The sequence below is a fragment of the Mytilus galloprovincialis genome, chromosome 6 (genome assembly GCF_965363235.1).
Source record: "Mytilus galloprovincialis chromosome 6, xbMytGall1.hap1.1, whole genome shotgun sequence".
NCBI lineage: Eukaryota > Metazoa > Mollusca > Bivalvia > Mytilida > Mytilidae > Mytilus > Mytilus galloprovincialis.
Window position 1 is genome coordinate 54,332,980 of NC_134843.1, and position 18,192 is coordinate 54,351,171.

The following is an 18,192-nucleotide window of genomic DNA, read 5'->3' on the forward strand; positions in this document are numbered from 1 at the left end:
TATAAGTATATAATTGGAGATCTGGCTTATATTAAATAACAAAACCGTTTCAACTAAACAGTATTAAGGAACAGACCTCTATAATGAAAGAAAAAATGTATGTGATTGCATTTTTTAATTCATGGTTTCAATATGTATTGAGCAATTTATCATAGCACCTTCAACAATGGGGAAAATCCATACTCCATAGTAATTGAAATGCCTTTAATTGATACTTATAAAATGATTTATAAGAATGAAGAAAAGAATAAACCTGATTTATGTACAAAATAATAAATAAAAAGCAGAAGCGATATACAACAAGAAACGGCGCTTCCTTATTTACATTCTTTTTTATAATACAAGGTGCATTATAACATAATAGATCAAAGAAGATGTGGTATAAGTGCAAATGAGACAACTCTCTGTCAAAGTCACAATTTATAAAAGTAAACCATTATAGGTCAAGGTACGTTCTTCATCACAGTCTTGGCTCACACCGAACAATTAGTTATAAACATGATAAAGGGTATTGAAATAGATATATTCTACCAGTATTTAAAAAAAGAGAAACGCCAACACATCAACAAGCGACAACTTCAGAACATAAGAGTCATGACTTCGGACATGTGTATCATGAAAAAAGACAGTTGGGTTTCAATCATGTGATAAAATGTAGATACATATTTTTCAAATATAAAAAAAACGCAATTAATATTGTAAAAATCATATTTTTAATATTTGTTCAATATATATTTAAAACAATCAATATATATATTGTTATCAATAAAATGTTACTTTAACTTTGCAGAACTAATTTGAAGAAACAGACTATAAAAGCAAAGTGTCAATCATTCAATGATTTGAACAAAAACAAATTAGAGTTACCTCTCTTGGCTAAAACACTTTGAATGGAAAGTCCCTTTGATATCAAATTTTTGGAAAGGGGAATTTAATAGTTTCAAGAGACAACCAATCAAATTGCTTGGTGTTTTGAGACAGGTGAAGGTCATACATTATTGAATATTTAGAAAAAATACATGGAAAGTAAACTTTATTTTTTTTCCTGACATAGCTAAATTATATTATTAAAATTTGAATATGGGTGACCGCAAAGTCTGTTTTGCAAGAAACACGAAATCACATTCATTTACCATTCGTATAAACAATAAATCATGAAACTGGATATCATAGATATAGGAAGATGTGGTATGAGTGCCAATGAGACAACTCTCCATCCATGTCACAATTTATAAAAGTAAACCATTAAAGGACAAGGCACGGCCTTCAACACGGAGCCTTGTCTCACACCGATCAGGTTACTTGTTTTGTTCCTGCAACTTCAACCTCATTCCAAAAAAGGTATTTTTTTTTTTTTTATAAGATTGTAGCAACCTACCTTTCAACCCTCTGTGAAATTTATTTTGCTTTTTATCGGAAATTATGCGTTTCCGGAATAAAATAGACAGCATTGCAGGCGATTGAATCAGAAAGCAGTCGGTTTGAATTTACACCTTGATAACACACCGAGGGGTGTCATGATTGATCAATTGAAAGACCGCTAGTAGATAGGTTTTTCTTTGGAACATCATGACACCCTAAGGTGTGCTATACAACTATAGCTAATAATTGATAACATCCTCTTCATTTGAACTTTTGTGGATAGTTATCTCAATAGCAATCATACCAAATCTCCGTATTGGTATATTGGTAATACGTGGTGAGTAAATTCGTATGGCAAGAGTGTGTATGTTACCTTTTAAAAGTAGTCACTTCTCAAAAAAAAACTGTGCTGTCGCCTAAGTATTTATTTGACCTTTTTATTGACAACATTTTCAATCATTTTGTAAATCCAACCCATATATAATCACAATATTCTGGTGATATTACAAATGTACTCTCATTCTTAAAATGTATATACTTTGTAAATCTAGAAACTGGCCCATAACATGCATAAGAATGATAATGCACTATACAGAAAATTATCCAATATATATAAATTAGGAAATAGAATAAAGACTAGTCAAATGTTCATTTACGATGAGTGTTTGCCTTCAAATGATTATTACATTTCAGATATATTTTAAATGCCATATAGTGTAATGTTTATATATTAAATGTGCACTGTATAACATAGTAGTGCAAATCCATTTTAGATTGATAATTATGGCGATGAAAATTGAAACTATCGTTTTTATGCGCAGTGTATGATGATAAATATATCGACAAGATACAACATAATTCTAAAGGTTTACATGATTACGGTTGACTATGATGAAAGTGAAACCCGAAGTAAGATATAGTCCTTTTTTATGATTTTTTTTTTATAATTGATTCCCTAATTTCAACAATATTGCAGATTATAGAGAGTTTGATTCAAGTGAAAAAAAACATTAAGCAAAGAAAACAAAAATCTTTCGTAAACATACCATTAATGCAGGAAATTAATTACCCATCACTATAATTTCAGTATTAATGGTAGAAGTATTATTTTTCTTATAGAGGAACCATGAAAAGAAGAGAAACATTAAACATGCTGAAGAAGACGAGTTGAAAACAAAGGTGCGTCATCTTTAGATTTTTAAACACATTGTTTTAACTATCACGGCTCCCCAAAAAGGTTAGACGAGTCATTTTCTTTCATTGAAGCTTTTTGGCAAAGATTTGCCAGTGTGAAACATGTTATATTTTTATTATCACAATTAATGTTTTAAAATTGGTTTTGTGTCTCATTGACGTCCGCCCGATTAATGATCTGAGCGTATTTCCAGTTATTGAGAAGTTTCTTGTTTAGGTGCTCAAGTTTTTATTAACCGTCACTTCATTATGTATGACTAGGAACTATGACTGAGCTTTAATGAAGGAAACAAAACTATCCGTATTTTACATTGTACTTTAAATTACAAACGTTAGATCTCACATATCACACATTCACACCTATTTACAGACCAATAAGCCCATTCTTATTTGTGAAACTTAATTTTGATGTTCGAACTTTTAAACCTAAAACATACAAATTCATAATTAAACGATAGAATTGCAATAGTTCATTAAAAAAAGAAGTTGAAAATTACAAATGGTCAAATAATTTTTGACAATAGACAAAAATAATTTCAAAAAATAAAAGAAACACGAATGATTCTAAACACTGTCTTCTCTGTGAACAGCTTTATGTATTTGAATATCAAACACTCGGAAACATATGTTGGTGAAGATTCTTCCATTGAATTTCACGAAGAAATTAAGTTAATAGTATATACCCGTCATCTATTAAACCGTTGTTATAAATTCTACCTAATCCTATCATTAAAAATACATATTATGTTTTGTCCTTGCAGAAAACAAATTAAAAATCGATCTGTAAAAAACTTCTCTTGACAATTTCATTCCAAATGCAAGCTTTGACATCGTTTGCATTTCCTTTGTATTATTCCATCATTTTTACTACAGCAGTAACGACCAAGGCCATCCAACCTTTGATAAAGATATTTACATTTACCGTGTTGCTAATAGACGCAGTAATAAAAAAATTCTGAAGTTTAAAAAAGTTGAATATTAAGTGAAATATAAAAGGAAATTATGCGTAGTCTATACTCGTGTAAAACCATCGAATATTTTAAGTTATGACAATTTATCCACATTAATTATCAACTAGATGTTTGCCTATTTATTCTTTTATACTATATGAACTGATTGAATCCGAACTGTTTACATCTGTTGGATACAAGCCCCCGACAAGTTAGGGAATTCTAAAGTCTGCAATTTTTCAAAGAGTATGTCCAATGAAGCTCTTAGATATAATGTAGCAATACGATTAACTTGCTACAACAAGTAAGGTAATAGTTTTGTCGAACCTTCGACTTTAGTCGAAAAAGCGAGACATAGCGATCCTACATTCCGTCGGCATCGGTGTCGTCAGCGGCGTCCACAAATATTCACTCTGTGGTTAAAGTTTTTGAAATTTTAATAACTTTCTTGAAATATCCTGGATTTCTACCAAACTTGGACAGAAGCTTGTTTATGTTCATAATAGTGGAAGATATAAGCAAGCAAAATCGAGGGAATTGTGCAAATGATGATACAAGCATGAAAATTACCACAAAGCATCGTTAGTATATACTTTTTAAGAAATAACTGCTGGCCATTAAAAAAAAAAATTTCAAGATGGCCAAGGTCATTTTCTAAAATGGCTGTTTTCTTTAGTTTGAAAATACTAGTTTTTCTGGAAAACTTTTCTTTGAACTTCTTTTAGTAGAAACCAATTATCAGTTTTGGTGGCTACCTTGCTTACATCACATATCTATAAAACATGAATATTTGACATATCCAGTATTTGCGCATGCGCGAAAATGTATCAAAATTCTTTCAAAAACATTTGAACTATTTACTATATATTTAGTGTTTTTTTAATTCCTAATGATATTATGAATTGGCTTAATAACATTTTTTAAGGTTATAATACACATGTGTTTGACACTTTTGCGCATGTTCAAACTATTTATAGACATCAACAGCGATTATTCGATGGTTAAAGAGAAAATGTGGTTAATCCCGGATAAACATCAATGGTAACTGCAGATCAGCCACTTTTTGAAATGCCTAAGCAGTTTCAGTGTGAATGGCCTGATTTTTACGGAAAAGATAAGTTTATCGTCATGTTCGGTGGATTGTACATTGAAATGACTTGTTATAAAAATTTGGGTGATATATTGCGTGATAGGGAATGGACATGTTGTCTTTCTGAAGCCAATTTTGCAACACTAAGAACGGCAGATTCTTTGTATGTATGTTCAAATGTACCTAGGACTAGACAGGAGCGTCAGACAACTGCATGTATTTTGCTTGAATTGTTAATTTCGGATTATGAAAGCTTAACTTAGAATATATAATTATGTCTTGACTCTGTGACGTTCAATGATTTAAAAGACTAATGTCAGGAAATAGAGTCATCTCGACCACACTTTAATTCCTGGCGTTCAATTATAAATTAAGAACTTCTTCTGATTTGGGTATTATGCTCATTTCATACGTGAGATTTCGTACTTTACAAACAGTCCATGTAAAGCATGATAGCGTATTGTTTTAGGTCTTGATCGTGTGAATTATGCTCGATCGTTACCGACCCATCTCTGAGATATGACTTCCCCTCCCGAACACCACCCACAGGAGGCAATGGAAATCGAAAATGATAATTTCACTGTACGTAAGACCAGCAAATGTCTTTCTTATAACACAATTGATCAAGCACAAAAACAGAATAATGCAATTGTGAAGGGCGATGTTGATGCCATAGGATAAACCGAAGATCCCTTGTTGACAAATGGATGGTAGCTGGACCAGGAGTCAGTATACTAGAAGATAAATTTGAAAGATCTTGTGGTTTTGGTCATTCTACAACAGACGAACGACATAATGAAGAATCTACGAAAACACAAAAAGATTTCTTTAAACAGCTTTAAAGGCTTTGTAAAGTGATGAACGAGTTTGGAAATTCATTTCAAGAAGAGTCGTCAGATTTATAAAAAAAACTCCATCTAGGGAATTGTTGATTCGGAAACAGGTAAGATATGTAAATAAACTCCAAGATATTGGTCCAAACAATACGAAGATCTTTTGAAGCAAATGCAAAAACGAAGGAGAACCTGCTTTTTATATCCGAATACAAACTTCCTATTTTGGCCGCAAAATGAAACTGGAAACGTCTTTGTCAAAAACAAAGCTAGAGAACCTTAAAAGTGATAGCGATATCTTTTCTAGACTTCTCATTTTTTGTCACAGTAGACAGTTTTACTTGGAATATTTCCTTATCCATAAAAACCAAACTGCTTATCCGTCTTTATGTCAGGATGTCACTTGAAATAGTAGTATTAAATCGCTGCAAATGGGTTTACTTGAAACATTCTGCGATTTGCTGATCCAAATTCGGACGCATTTATCGTTAGTGGAGCAGCAATGGTTAATTCCAGGTCACAAAGTTACGCAAAAATATTTGATGATTATGCAAATGATGTAATAATGCTTGCACAAAATCTTGCATCGATAAATATTCAAGAGTAGACATTGTATTTCATGTTTACTAAATGAATAATTTAAAGGCTGTGACAAGACAAAGGCAAGGTTCTTGTGACAGATGGAAAGGTGGTGGTTCTGGTAGAACACCAAGGGTTTGGAGTAGTTTTCTCTGTGAAGATGACAACGAAACAAAATTGTTCAAGTTTCTTGCTGACAAAATTACTTCTTTTAGAGACTAATAAAAATGTGTATGATACTCATATTTAAAATATTCTTTGCAATTTCAATAAGGATACTTCCTATCTATCCCCTTGGAATCATAAAGAAGCAGATACACGAATTTTTGTACATGTTCGGCATGATTATTAAAAGTGTAGTAAAATGTAATTTTTGGAAGTACTGACACAGATGTAATAGTATCCTTTCGTCCATGCATTCAGTGGGTGTGGCACTTGTCGAATTGTCGTGGGAAAGGGAAGAGGTCAGCTGGGCTAACAATGGAACGGTTTCCAGATGTAATGGACGTTTTTTGGGCTTAAGTATGAAGCGAGGCACGATGTGAATTGTTTGACAGGAAGCAGTGGCATTGTGATGCAATTCCGCCTACAAGAGGTTCTTTTCCAGAGCACATCAAAAGAGAAGTATATCAAGAAGGAGTTATTTGGGCTCAGCCAGTTTTACATATTCGACAGGTACATGTACCAAGTCATGAACACTGGGGTTGGATGAAAGAAAGAAGCAATGACAGTTGGAAACCAAAATGGACTTCTTTGACTGCCGTTGTATCCTCGTGTCGGGAACGTTTGAAATGCGGAGGCGAAAATCCAGCTGTGTTGGTAACTGTTAATGCTACCGTTCTGGCCTTCCTTGTACGGGTTGTTGTATAGACAAACAACTGTCATATAATTATAAGATAAGCAACCTGTCTTTCTAACGAAACTAGGCATTTAAACTTAACAAAGAGTGTTATCACTTGTTAAGTTGATGGAAATTATAAGAATATTTCTACGTCATTGTTGCCATTTTGGAACCAGAAGCCAGTCACTATTTTTCATCATTTATGTGTTGTTTTGTCGTACTTAGGAACTGTTTTTAACGTTTTATCATAACTTACATTCGATTATACATATAACACATCTTTCAAGGATTTACATCATTGTGAAGTTTCTTTAAAGTATAAAACTTGAAATTTGTTACTTTTTGCCGGCATTTTGAAACCGGAATTCACCTTTAGTTTCATTAATGTATTATCTAGTCGTAATTTATGAACTGTCATTTACTTTTTATCAAATCTAACATTGGATTTTACATATAGCACACCTTTCAAAGGATGAACGAATTATTGCCAATTTGTAATGACGCCATTTTAAAAATGTGTGGTGGCCATCTTGAAATTATTTTTTTTTTGTGGCCAGCAGTGGATTTTTTTTAAGTATCATTTAGTCAACCTTTATACCAAATTTCATGCTTGTATCACGATTTGCTCAATTATGTCCATAATATCTCCCACTATAAGATAGTATCCAGGAGTTAATTTTGTAAAAATTAAATTCTATTTTTTCCGTATTTTACTTATAAATGGACTTAGTTTTTTCTGCCAGGAACCATAACATTCACTCTGTGGTTAAAGTTTTTAAAATCTTAATAACTTTCTTAAACTATCCTGGATTTGTACCAAACTTGGATAGAAGCTTGTTTATGATCAGAAGATAGTATCCAGAAGTAAATTTTGTAAAAATAAAATTCCATTTTTTCCATATTTTACTTATAAATAGACGTAGTTTTTTTCTGCCAGGAAACATTACATACAGTCTGCAGTTAAAGTTTTTAAAACATTTTTAAGATTTTTAAACTAGCCTGGATTTTTACCAAACTTGGAAAGAAGCTTCTGACAATCAAAAGATAGTATTGAGAGGAATAATTTTATAGATTTTTTTCATAATTTTTTTTGAGTGTGTGATTAACAGCAAAAGTAGGCGAGACACTGGGTTCCGCGGAACCCTTACAAATTTTTTACATTTAAAAATGTACATGTGTGCAGTTCATGCATGTTCCTTTGAATTTGCATTTTTTCGTAAAGTTGCTAAACATTCTAAAACAACTGTCCTCCCATATTATGTTTACTTCAGATATCTTCAATTTCAGTGATCATATTTAAATTAATGTATAACTGATCGACATGCTAAATACAAGAGATTAACAGAGTTGATTAACGTGAATTTTTTAAATAGTTAAAATATCAAGTTTTTATTTCAATTACAAATGAACTTTTTTATATTAATTTGAGAGTTAAGTTATGTTGATTTGTAATATGCATTTGTATCTATTAAACTTGACTAACTTCTTAATATTTCTCAGACCGTACGCGAACGGTACGACCGTATGAGTATTTTGAAAAAGTACGCATACGGTCTAGACCGTACGCTTACGGTCCAAATACTCATACGGTCTGGAACATATATAAAGGTTCGATCGACACATCATACAATGAGGATAAATTCTTCCCTGACATAAAATTTATGTTTTAAAAAGAGTTTTGTATCCGTGTTTTTTTCTGGTTTTCTATACTCTAATATTACTTTATAATCTATAATTATACTTCATTATTTCTACTAGAATACACCCGTGATATTGCGGGTCCGTGACTGAATTAAAGTATATTACTATGATTAAGCCTTATTTTAGTATTAGTATTGTCATCTGATAAAGTCATGCCGATTATAAGATACACAGTTTTCTCTGTTTTCAAATCTTTCTGTTTGAACCCGTCGAACAGGAACTTATCAATTATTGGTAATATTAATTATTTGGAAAACAAAAGGTCCTTGAATGGAGTATTTTTTAATCAACAGCATTGTCCTATATTAGTTATAAATAAAGTTGAATTCTTTGATTCGCTGTTTTACGTCATGCGCGCTAACAAATTAAAAACTGTACCTATACGCCTTATTTTTAGTCCAGATGTTTAGTATTCGTATTGTTATCTTAGAATGTCTTACTGATTAAAATACTACAATTTAGTAGTGTGATTATGACCCGTGTATATAGCATATTAATCCTGAATACACCGTTTGGTGGTGCGCCTGTCAGATGCGGAACGTACAGATAAGGTAATAGGTAACAGATGAATATACTATTGGTATCGGTATCGGACTCGATCCGGAACTTATCAATTATTGGCAATATTAATTACGTGGAAAACAAAAGGGACTGGAGTGGTGTAATTTTTAATCTACACCTTTGTACTATATTAGTTATATATAAAGTTGAATTCTTTGATTCGTCGTTTTTACGTGATGACGGCTGACAAATTGGACATCGTAATTTTAGTATTATCGATATTTTAAATGGAACAATCATCCTGCGTGTTAATGAAGAAAAGTCAAATGTCGAACGATCATCATATTCCTAAGTTTAGCAACGAACACCAAAATAAAACAAACGTTACCCACATAAATAACTAAATGAATACCAATGTTTACTATAGTTTGAATAAATCAAAGAAGACAAATCCATTCATTTTAATGGCATGTATTCACAAAGGATTCCAATGAGTGCTTCGTGTGTATTAGTTTCCAAACAGGTCGTGTGATATCACGTACAGATTGAAAAGTATGATGATTTTTGTAGAAAATGCGAACCTTAATATGCCATTCGTATTATTGAGAAGTAACAAAAACTTGAAAAAGGTAATAGTTATATGGTAAAGTATTTTCATAAAATATTTTACAGTTAGAACTATTGACTGACATTAAGGAAATTGAATACTTTCCCCATTAGGCTCTTTATATAACATAAATAATATGCATATATTTAACAAATTATTGTATATGATATATTTATCAAAATTGACTTATCTGTTTATTTTATATAGAGCATGCGGAAGGTAGTAAAAAATCGACATATATCACCATCATTGGAAGAGAGAACTCCGGTATGTTTTATGTCATTTTTGCAATCATCATCGCTGCAAAATACATACCCTATGTTCGCGTCAATAAGTGAAATAAGGCATTAAGCTTAAATCCTAGACAATAACGTAACGCCTATGCAGTAAGTCTATTGCATAATTGTTGTTAAGCATTAGTCTTAAATCCTTCGATATAAGCTTAAATTATGAAAAATGTGTGTAGGTTTTAGCTTAATGCCTAAAACATAAATGCGAGTTAATAAAAGACATTTATTCATTTATATCACAATATATGTGTTACATAATAACATTCATGACATTATGAGATCTGGGGCCTGTTTATCGAAACTATCCTAAGACCGGTCCTTTAATACATTCTTAGGACAGATAAAGGCAACAGTAGTATACCGCTCTTCAAACTCAAAAATCCATGGACAAAAAACAAAATCGGGGTAACAAACTAAAACTGAGGGAAACGCACTAAATATAAGAGGAGAACAACGACACAACACTACAATGTAACACACATAAAAACGGACCAAGCATCAGACAAAATCCCACGAGAATAACAAATATAACATCAAAACCAAATACATGAATTTGGGATAGACAAGTACCGTGACACGTCTTATTGCAATGTGAATTTACACTTAAAAATAAGAGAAAACAAACGACGCAACGTCAAAATGTAAAAAAAAAACACACAGAAACGAACTATAATATAACAATGGCCCTATTCCCGACTTGGTACAGGACATTTTTAAAGGAAAAAATGGTGGGTTGAACCTGGTTTTGTGGCATGCCAAACCTCCCTCTTTTATAGTCATGTGAAATATAACATTAAAATGACAACTCAACACCACAGGACTACAATATAAATAAATTGGAGAACACAATTGACAAAGAAACACACGAACAACAGCCAACAAAAGGCAACAAGTTCAAACTTTTGATACGCCAGAAGTGCATTTTGTCCACACAAGATCTACTAGTGACGCTCAGATACAAAAGTTTGAAAGCCGAAACAAGCAAAAGTCGAACAGCATCGAGGACCAAAAGATTAAAAAGTTGTGCCAAAAACGGCCAGGGTTTTCTGTTAGTTACCAGAACATCCCTATTATTTAGAATAATTTATACTTTTGCAAACAGTAAATTTACAAAATTACTATACGATGATGTACATGATGAAACTGAAGTATTAACTAATTACACGAAACAACTGAAATACATTACATAACCAGACATTTGTGAAATTATGATAAAGTAAGGACCGACTTACGACATGTATCAGCATGCACATCGAAGCTATCTTAGGATTATATTAGCTATGGAGTCCTAACCGCTGTCCTAAGTATTGGCGTAAAAGAAAATAGCAAATGAAAAAATTGAAAAAGTGTATCAAATTAAACCAACAACTTTAATTTTTAAACCGATTAATTATTAGAAAATAATTATCAGTTTTAAATAAAAAGTAATAAATAATTTTGATATCATAATTGTACATTTAAACTCTTTGAAACAAAACATAATATTTTGTTTTACTACGTTTTATATTCGAATTGAACAAACTAATTGTAGTTAGTTAAAATTAAATATATAATCGGTAATATCATTACATGCTTTGAGGCAGCTGATTTCGAAGTGTCACGGTTTCATACTTCAAAGTTCAAAGGTAAATCTCTTGCATCCTTTATATAAATACTGAGTATTTCAACTATTTTATTCAATTTTTGTAAAACACATACGTGTGGATATGATATGATTGCCAATGAGACAACTCTCCACAAAAGACCAGAAACGAGTGAGAGCTTGATATTGCGTATATCAACATGATCAACTAGAGTTGTCATAATAAGAAGTAGATGATTTTTAAACGGTTTTTTTTCTATTGAAAAAATGTGGAAAAAAGAATTTTCGCAGAAATTTGTTTTTTGTTTATTACACTTTTACAGATTGTCGTCCTAAACATAAATCGGACCGTTTAAAGCTTTTTGTACGCGTCCAAATGGAATTAAATCTGAACAAAAAAGTATTGAAAATTTGGTGTAATGTATTGAATGTATTTTACTGAAGAAATCACAAAATTACGTTGTGATTATGGTTTGACTTTGAACTCAAGAATAAACAATGCCATTCATAAATTTGGTAAAAGATCACAAAAAAGGCGAACATTTTTATTTTTGTTCCATCTATTTATTTATTGACAAAGCACTCAGTTATGTGTAAAACGAGAAATATTTCTACATACAGAAACTAGATAAAGGAGGGAATATCGTAAACTATCTGTACTAATTGATTGTGTATGCTTTTTTTGAAACAATAATTTTATTGCGTACTCTGCGTTGTATCTAGGATTCATTTGCAAGCTTCAAAACATTAAAGACATACATTTATATAGATAATACTCACCAAACAATTGCCGTAACGTCAGCCTATTCATTCACTGTGGTTTATTAATTTTCAAATCAATGTATCATAAATTTTTCGCTGAAATAAACTCAGCAAATTATATTCAATTGTTTGCTTCGTGTGTTTAGTTTAATTAAATTTTATTTTGCTTATTTTAATGATTTTCGTTCGTTAATGAAACTATTTTTAAAAACTCACCCTGAAGTTTTATTTGCCGTCACTGATAATCGAACCCCCTCTTTAATTAATGTTTTGGATACCTGATATTAAAAACACAGACGAAACCTTTCGGCTACCAATCGGTTGGAAAAGTCTATGCTATGCATATCAATGATCATACATTAATTGTCAGATGTGGTACATGGAAGGATTGCACCTCATATATATATGTACATCATTGCAGTTGTATCATCGGTAACAGGCCATCATTCGTAAATATAAACGGACATCCCCATGATGCAGACATCATATATCCGGTATTTCATATCAAATCTTTTATGGTAATATTCTAAACAAAGCACACAAATGTCGTCATTCACCTCAAAAGATAACCAAGCCTTCAAACAGAATTGCACAGTAGGAATATAGTTACGATACTGTTGTCAGGTCATTAAAGATGGTATATTTTGGAACTAATATTGATTCACTCGTGGGATCTTTGCATCGGAAATAGATACATTTATTCTCAAACCAGTTGTTGGCACGGGTAATGTTCTTCTTATATATTTTATGATGGTATAATATCAACACCTAACGGGAGGGATTGTACTTGATTTTCATATGATGAAGACATGATCTTTCAATCAGAATATTTGAGGTCTGGATCAGCCATGTCAGTAACTGCCAGTAGTTCTCTGTTAATTTATGTTTATTATTGGGTTTTTTACTTAGTTTCTTCTGTAAACGATTCTGATAGTTTTTAACCTAAAACAAGTTTAAATGTTACTAATGCTACTGTTACTGGTACAATTATACTGTTCTTTGACAAGAAAATTAATATGTTTCATAAGGGGCAATCAAAAACAAATATAGGCAGATTTAACATATTCATACAGCTTTGTTTAGTTTCTTTGACAGTTGATATGGTCAATGCATAGCAGTTAACCCTAAGAAACGTGTTCTAAATCTGCATTTCTTGATCCAACAATTATCAAACTTTTCTATATATACTAGAACACACCCGTGATATCGCGGGTCCGTGACTGATATATAACTATGCATATGCCTTATTTTAGTATTGGTATTGTCATCTGATAAAGTCATGCCGATTATAACATGTATAAGGTGCACAGTTTTCTTAGTCAGCCTTTCAAGACGTCATAATTATTTGGACTACAGTTTTCTCTGCTTTCAAAATCTTTCTGTTTGAACCCGTTGACCTGGAACCTATCAATTATTGGTAATATTAATAATTTGGAAAACAAAAGGGCCTAGAATGGAGTATTTTTTACTCAACAGTATACAGCAAAATTCTAAATACACTGTTTGGTGGTGCGCCTGTCAGATGCGGAACGTACAGATAAGGTAACAGGTAACAGGTGAATATACTATTGGTATCGGTGTCGGACTCAATCCGGAACTTCTTAATTATTGGCAATATTAATTACGTGGAAAACAAACGGGCCTAGAGTGGTGTAATTTTTAATCAACACCATTGTACTATATTAGTTATATATAAAGATGAATTCTTTGATTCATCGTTTTTACGTGATGACGGCTGATAAATTGGACCTCGTAATTTTAGTATTATAGATATGAATGTTTTGCAGATATCTAAATTAATAATAACTTGCATTAATATTCGTTTTGTTTCTGGAAAGATAGTCATATGTGATGATATGTTTTCTTTGTTATTCAAGTCAGCAAAGAGGAAAAATAATGCTTCCAACTGGTCAAATGAAGTTATGGTAAGTAATTACTTTTACAAAAATATAAGTAAGTGTAAAACATACTTATTGCTATATGACAGATAATGACAAAATTCAATTGTTATGAAAGTTATCTCTATAAAGGTATGTTTTCTTAAAACACAAATTATAATTTCCTAAATGAAACGATCATGATGTTATCGTCTTAATATTACAGTGCTCATAGAACTGACGAAATTCTCATACCTGAATAATTATTTCATAATTGTAATTCATAAGAGGCTCCAACGACCTTATATCGTTCACTTGTTCTTGTCATTTTTACCAAAATATTATCAACACTATCTTAACTTGTAATGCTATGAATAGCTGACATACATTAAAACATGAGACATGAATAGGATAAAAATCTTAAGTGTCAATATTGCAATAATGGTATTGTCGTGTATAAATCAAATATATAAAAGGTTTTATACGTTCTTTCAAATGCCGTTCCATTTAAATGATATTTCTTTAGTGCATTTGATTTTATTTTGATTCAATGTATTACATTAGAGGATGTCGCAGGCAAAACAGGATATGCTAATGATATTTATGTCGTATTGCCCTGAGTTGTGTTGTGTTTATTATGTGCATTTGTTTAATTGTAAGTAGACATATCCAAATGATATATAGACTCCCATTTTTAGTATATAGTAATGTAGTTTTTACTCGTTTACTACTGGGATGATATCACATACGAAATAATTTTGCTCAGACATCAGATACACAAGGTATTGTTTCTGATTTTTTACAAACGATATAATTCAGATGGAACACATAGTCCACCATTGTGACATGATCATCAATTATTCAAAACTATTTTTTTTAAATGTTGAAGTGCCAAAATAATCAATTCACAATTAAGCGTGTCATCAATGCATGATTATAACAACAATAACGGCGTCATCTTCAATAAATATCAGGAACAAGACCGACACGAACTTCACCCATGCACATGATGCATATATTACTCATGATCGAGCTAATAATTTGAGATTCATCCACGTTATTACATTCTATCAATAATAGATTATTGAAATAATTTGAATTCTAGTTTGTACTTAACTTTTAAGTTATCAAATATGTAAATTAAATATCAAAACGTAATGTTTTAAACCCATTTTTTTAATAGTTGTGATTAAGTATAACTTTACGAAATAATTTAGATATGAATGTTCACCGTGTTGCCAATACTGGTACAATTTATACTCTTAGGTTTGTTCTCTTAAACTAGAAGGTCTAGACGGGTCATAAGGGACAATAAAAAAATTAAAAGTCAATTTGAACAAAATTATACCGGTCTTTACATTTTTTTTCTGACAGTAGATTGGTTGATTTGTTTGCTGCATTCAATTACACAACAGTATACATTTCCAGACCTGACAACCTGCTCATAAAGTAGAGCACCAACTTTTGTTAAACGGTATTAGTCAGGTAATTTTTTCTAAAGAATTCCTACATGAGTTTTTTAACTCTTTTTATATATGAAACGATTGTCATATGTGATTTTTGTTCTTTCAGTCAGCAAAACGGAAAAACACCAGTTCCCATTGGACAAATAACATAATGGTAAGTTGTTATATTTGCATAAACATAAACAAGTATCTACGATGAAGACCAAATATTTCAATCAGTTCGATTAAGGTCTGGAGCTGGCATGTCAGTAACTAATTGTAGTCCTTTGTTCATTTATGTCTCATTGCCATTTTGCTAATTTTTTTCTGTTGCCTATTCTAACTCAGTATTCGTTTACCGAGTTTTAGTGTGTGTATTGCTTTTGTGTTACATTGCCTAAAACTATAGGGGGAGGGTTGAGATCTCATAAAACATTTAAAATCTTCCACATTTTTACGCCTGACAAAATTCAGGAGCCTCTGGTCTTTGTTAGTCTCATATGTTTTTCAATTTTGGTTCAATTATATGTTTCGGCTTATAGTGTGACGTCCATTTTTACTATGCTAGTGCACATTTTTTCCTCAAGACCATACTCGCAAAAAATGTCAAGGGAGAGCCGAAAATGATTTCTGTACTTTGGACGGGTTGCTGTATCGTTAACGCATTCCCCGTTTCCACCTCAACTTTATCTAATATTAGTTGAGATACTTTAATAAATTAGGATGAATTTCAATTGTTATTTAATTTATTTGTATATGCCAATTTGCAGAGTTTTCTCTAAAGATGAGAAATATTTTCTCACACCGATCGAGAAATGTGAAAATCGCATGAAAATTAGAGAAGTGAGCTTCCGACATAGTCGTTATCAAGTTCACTCTGGTCAGATTCTCATAGAAATATGAATGAATTGATTTCAAGGGACTTTCATTCTCATAATATTAAACAATTTATAGTGTGAAGCAGGAATTGAATCCCTCTAAAATCTGAAAACACCCTGATGTTTTCAGAGGGTCGTGGTACTTAATCGTTAGTTTTCAGTGTGTGTTTTGTATAGTGTTGTTTGAATTATAAAATAATTTATCTTCATATATAAAGTAATTACATTTTACATACCAAGGATATTATTCAATGACTGAAATCCCTATCCCATCCTCTTTTCCCTGATTGTGAAATCACCGAATAAAATTTATTACCGGATGTGAACTTGCATCAACAACAAAAAGAAGAACAGATGACATCAGGTAGAAATAAAGTTATTTTCGGATATAGAACATATATTTACCTCTACAAATTTTTTCGTTTGCCAAAGAGATTTAACGAATTTAAATTTGTGTGCTTTATTTCGTCTCGGTTTTTGTTAAGGAATTTTACTTCTGGCACCAAACAGTTTTCATGAAGAGACCCTTTTAAACTATTTTCAACATACAGTGTTTTGTTTCTTATTTGCACCACGTGCTGATTTCTAAAAACCTGCAAAGATTACGAGGCGCATTAACACCATACTGTATAATATAAAAAGGATAATTGTTGTTCAAAAAACTTATTAATTTTGTATCAATTTTTTCAATTATCTTTTCATTATGATAATATTGATGATGTTAACTTTTTAGGACGTCTGCATTATTTAATCATTGAGGACAGTATCGTTTTCAATCCAAATCTGACACCTTTGTAAAATTGAATGTCGTCTATTATCAAGACGTTCTATATACATCTGTATATGAGTGGGGCTGTGTGATTTTTTTTAACCATTTATGTACGCATTTTGAAAGAATTAAAAATTATAAAGATGCACATATATTTATAGGCTTCGATGATAGAAGAATCAAAACCTAAGGTATGTTAAATAAAACAAACACATTCATACTGTTTTGAAATTAGCGTTGGTTCTGTGATATATATGAAATACAACTAATGCAAACCGCTAGGATCAGTCTAAAACAGCTCTAATTTAGAACGGTAGAACTGCCAGAATCAGTTCTTTGTAGAACGATCCAAAACTGTTTTGTCAGAATCTGTCTAGGGTCAAACAATCCAAATTAGCTATAGGGAGAACTGTAAAAAAATATTCTAGGATGGAACAATTCTAAATGACGTAAATAAGAGGGACTCTCTGATTGTAATCTAGAATAGGCACAGGTAAAGTGATTTCCCATCCTTGTCATATATCAGATAATAAGGATTCCAAAGTAAAAAAAGGTACAATGAAGGGTGTATGTTTAAATCTTTTTTTTATTGTTCCTTTATTGTTATCGAATTGTTATGAGGAAAGTGTGAATACTATACTTGTTTATAATAATGCTTAAGCAGTGATAGATATATTTGATGTGACTGTCATACATGTGAGAGTTTTAGCGCTACAAAACAAGGTTCAATCCACAATTTTCTACATTTGAAAATGCCTTTACCAAGTCCGGACTTGACAGTATGACAGTCGTTGTCCATTCGTTTGATGTGTTTGCCATTTGATGAGGGACTTTCCGATTGAATTTTTCTCGGAGTTCGGTATTTTTTTTAATTTACTTTTTCTTAATTATTAACAGAAGTAATAGAAATATTTGTTCGCAGAAAGGCTAT

The 18,192-nt window shown here is 31.5% G+C and overlaps 1 protein-coding gene across 1 annotated transcript in view; it reads left to right on the top strand.

Moving 5' to 3' along the window:
* LOC143078198 (uncharacterized) overlaps nt 1-18,192 on the top strand; it is a 63,914-nt gene that overhangs the window by 12,071 nt on the left and 33,651 nt on the right. The window contains exons 2-6 of the mRNA XM_076253132.1: nt 2,482-2,541; nt 9,866-9,925; nt 14,170-14,217; nt 15,742-15,789; nt 17,423-17,452. Of these exons, the coding sequence (XP_076109247.1) occupies nt 2,482-2,541; nt 9,866-9,925; nt 14,170-14,217; nt 15,742-15,789; nt 17,423-17,452 (246 nt within the window). The remainder of the gene's footprint in view (nt 1-2,481; nt 2,542-9,865; nt 9,926-14,169; nt 14,218-15,741; nt 15,790-17,422; nt 17,453-18,192) is intronic.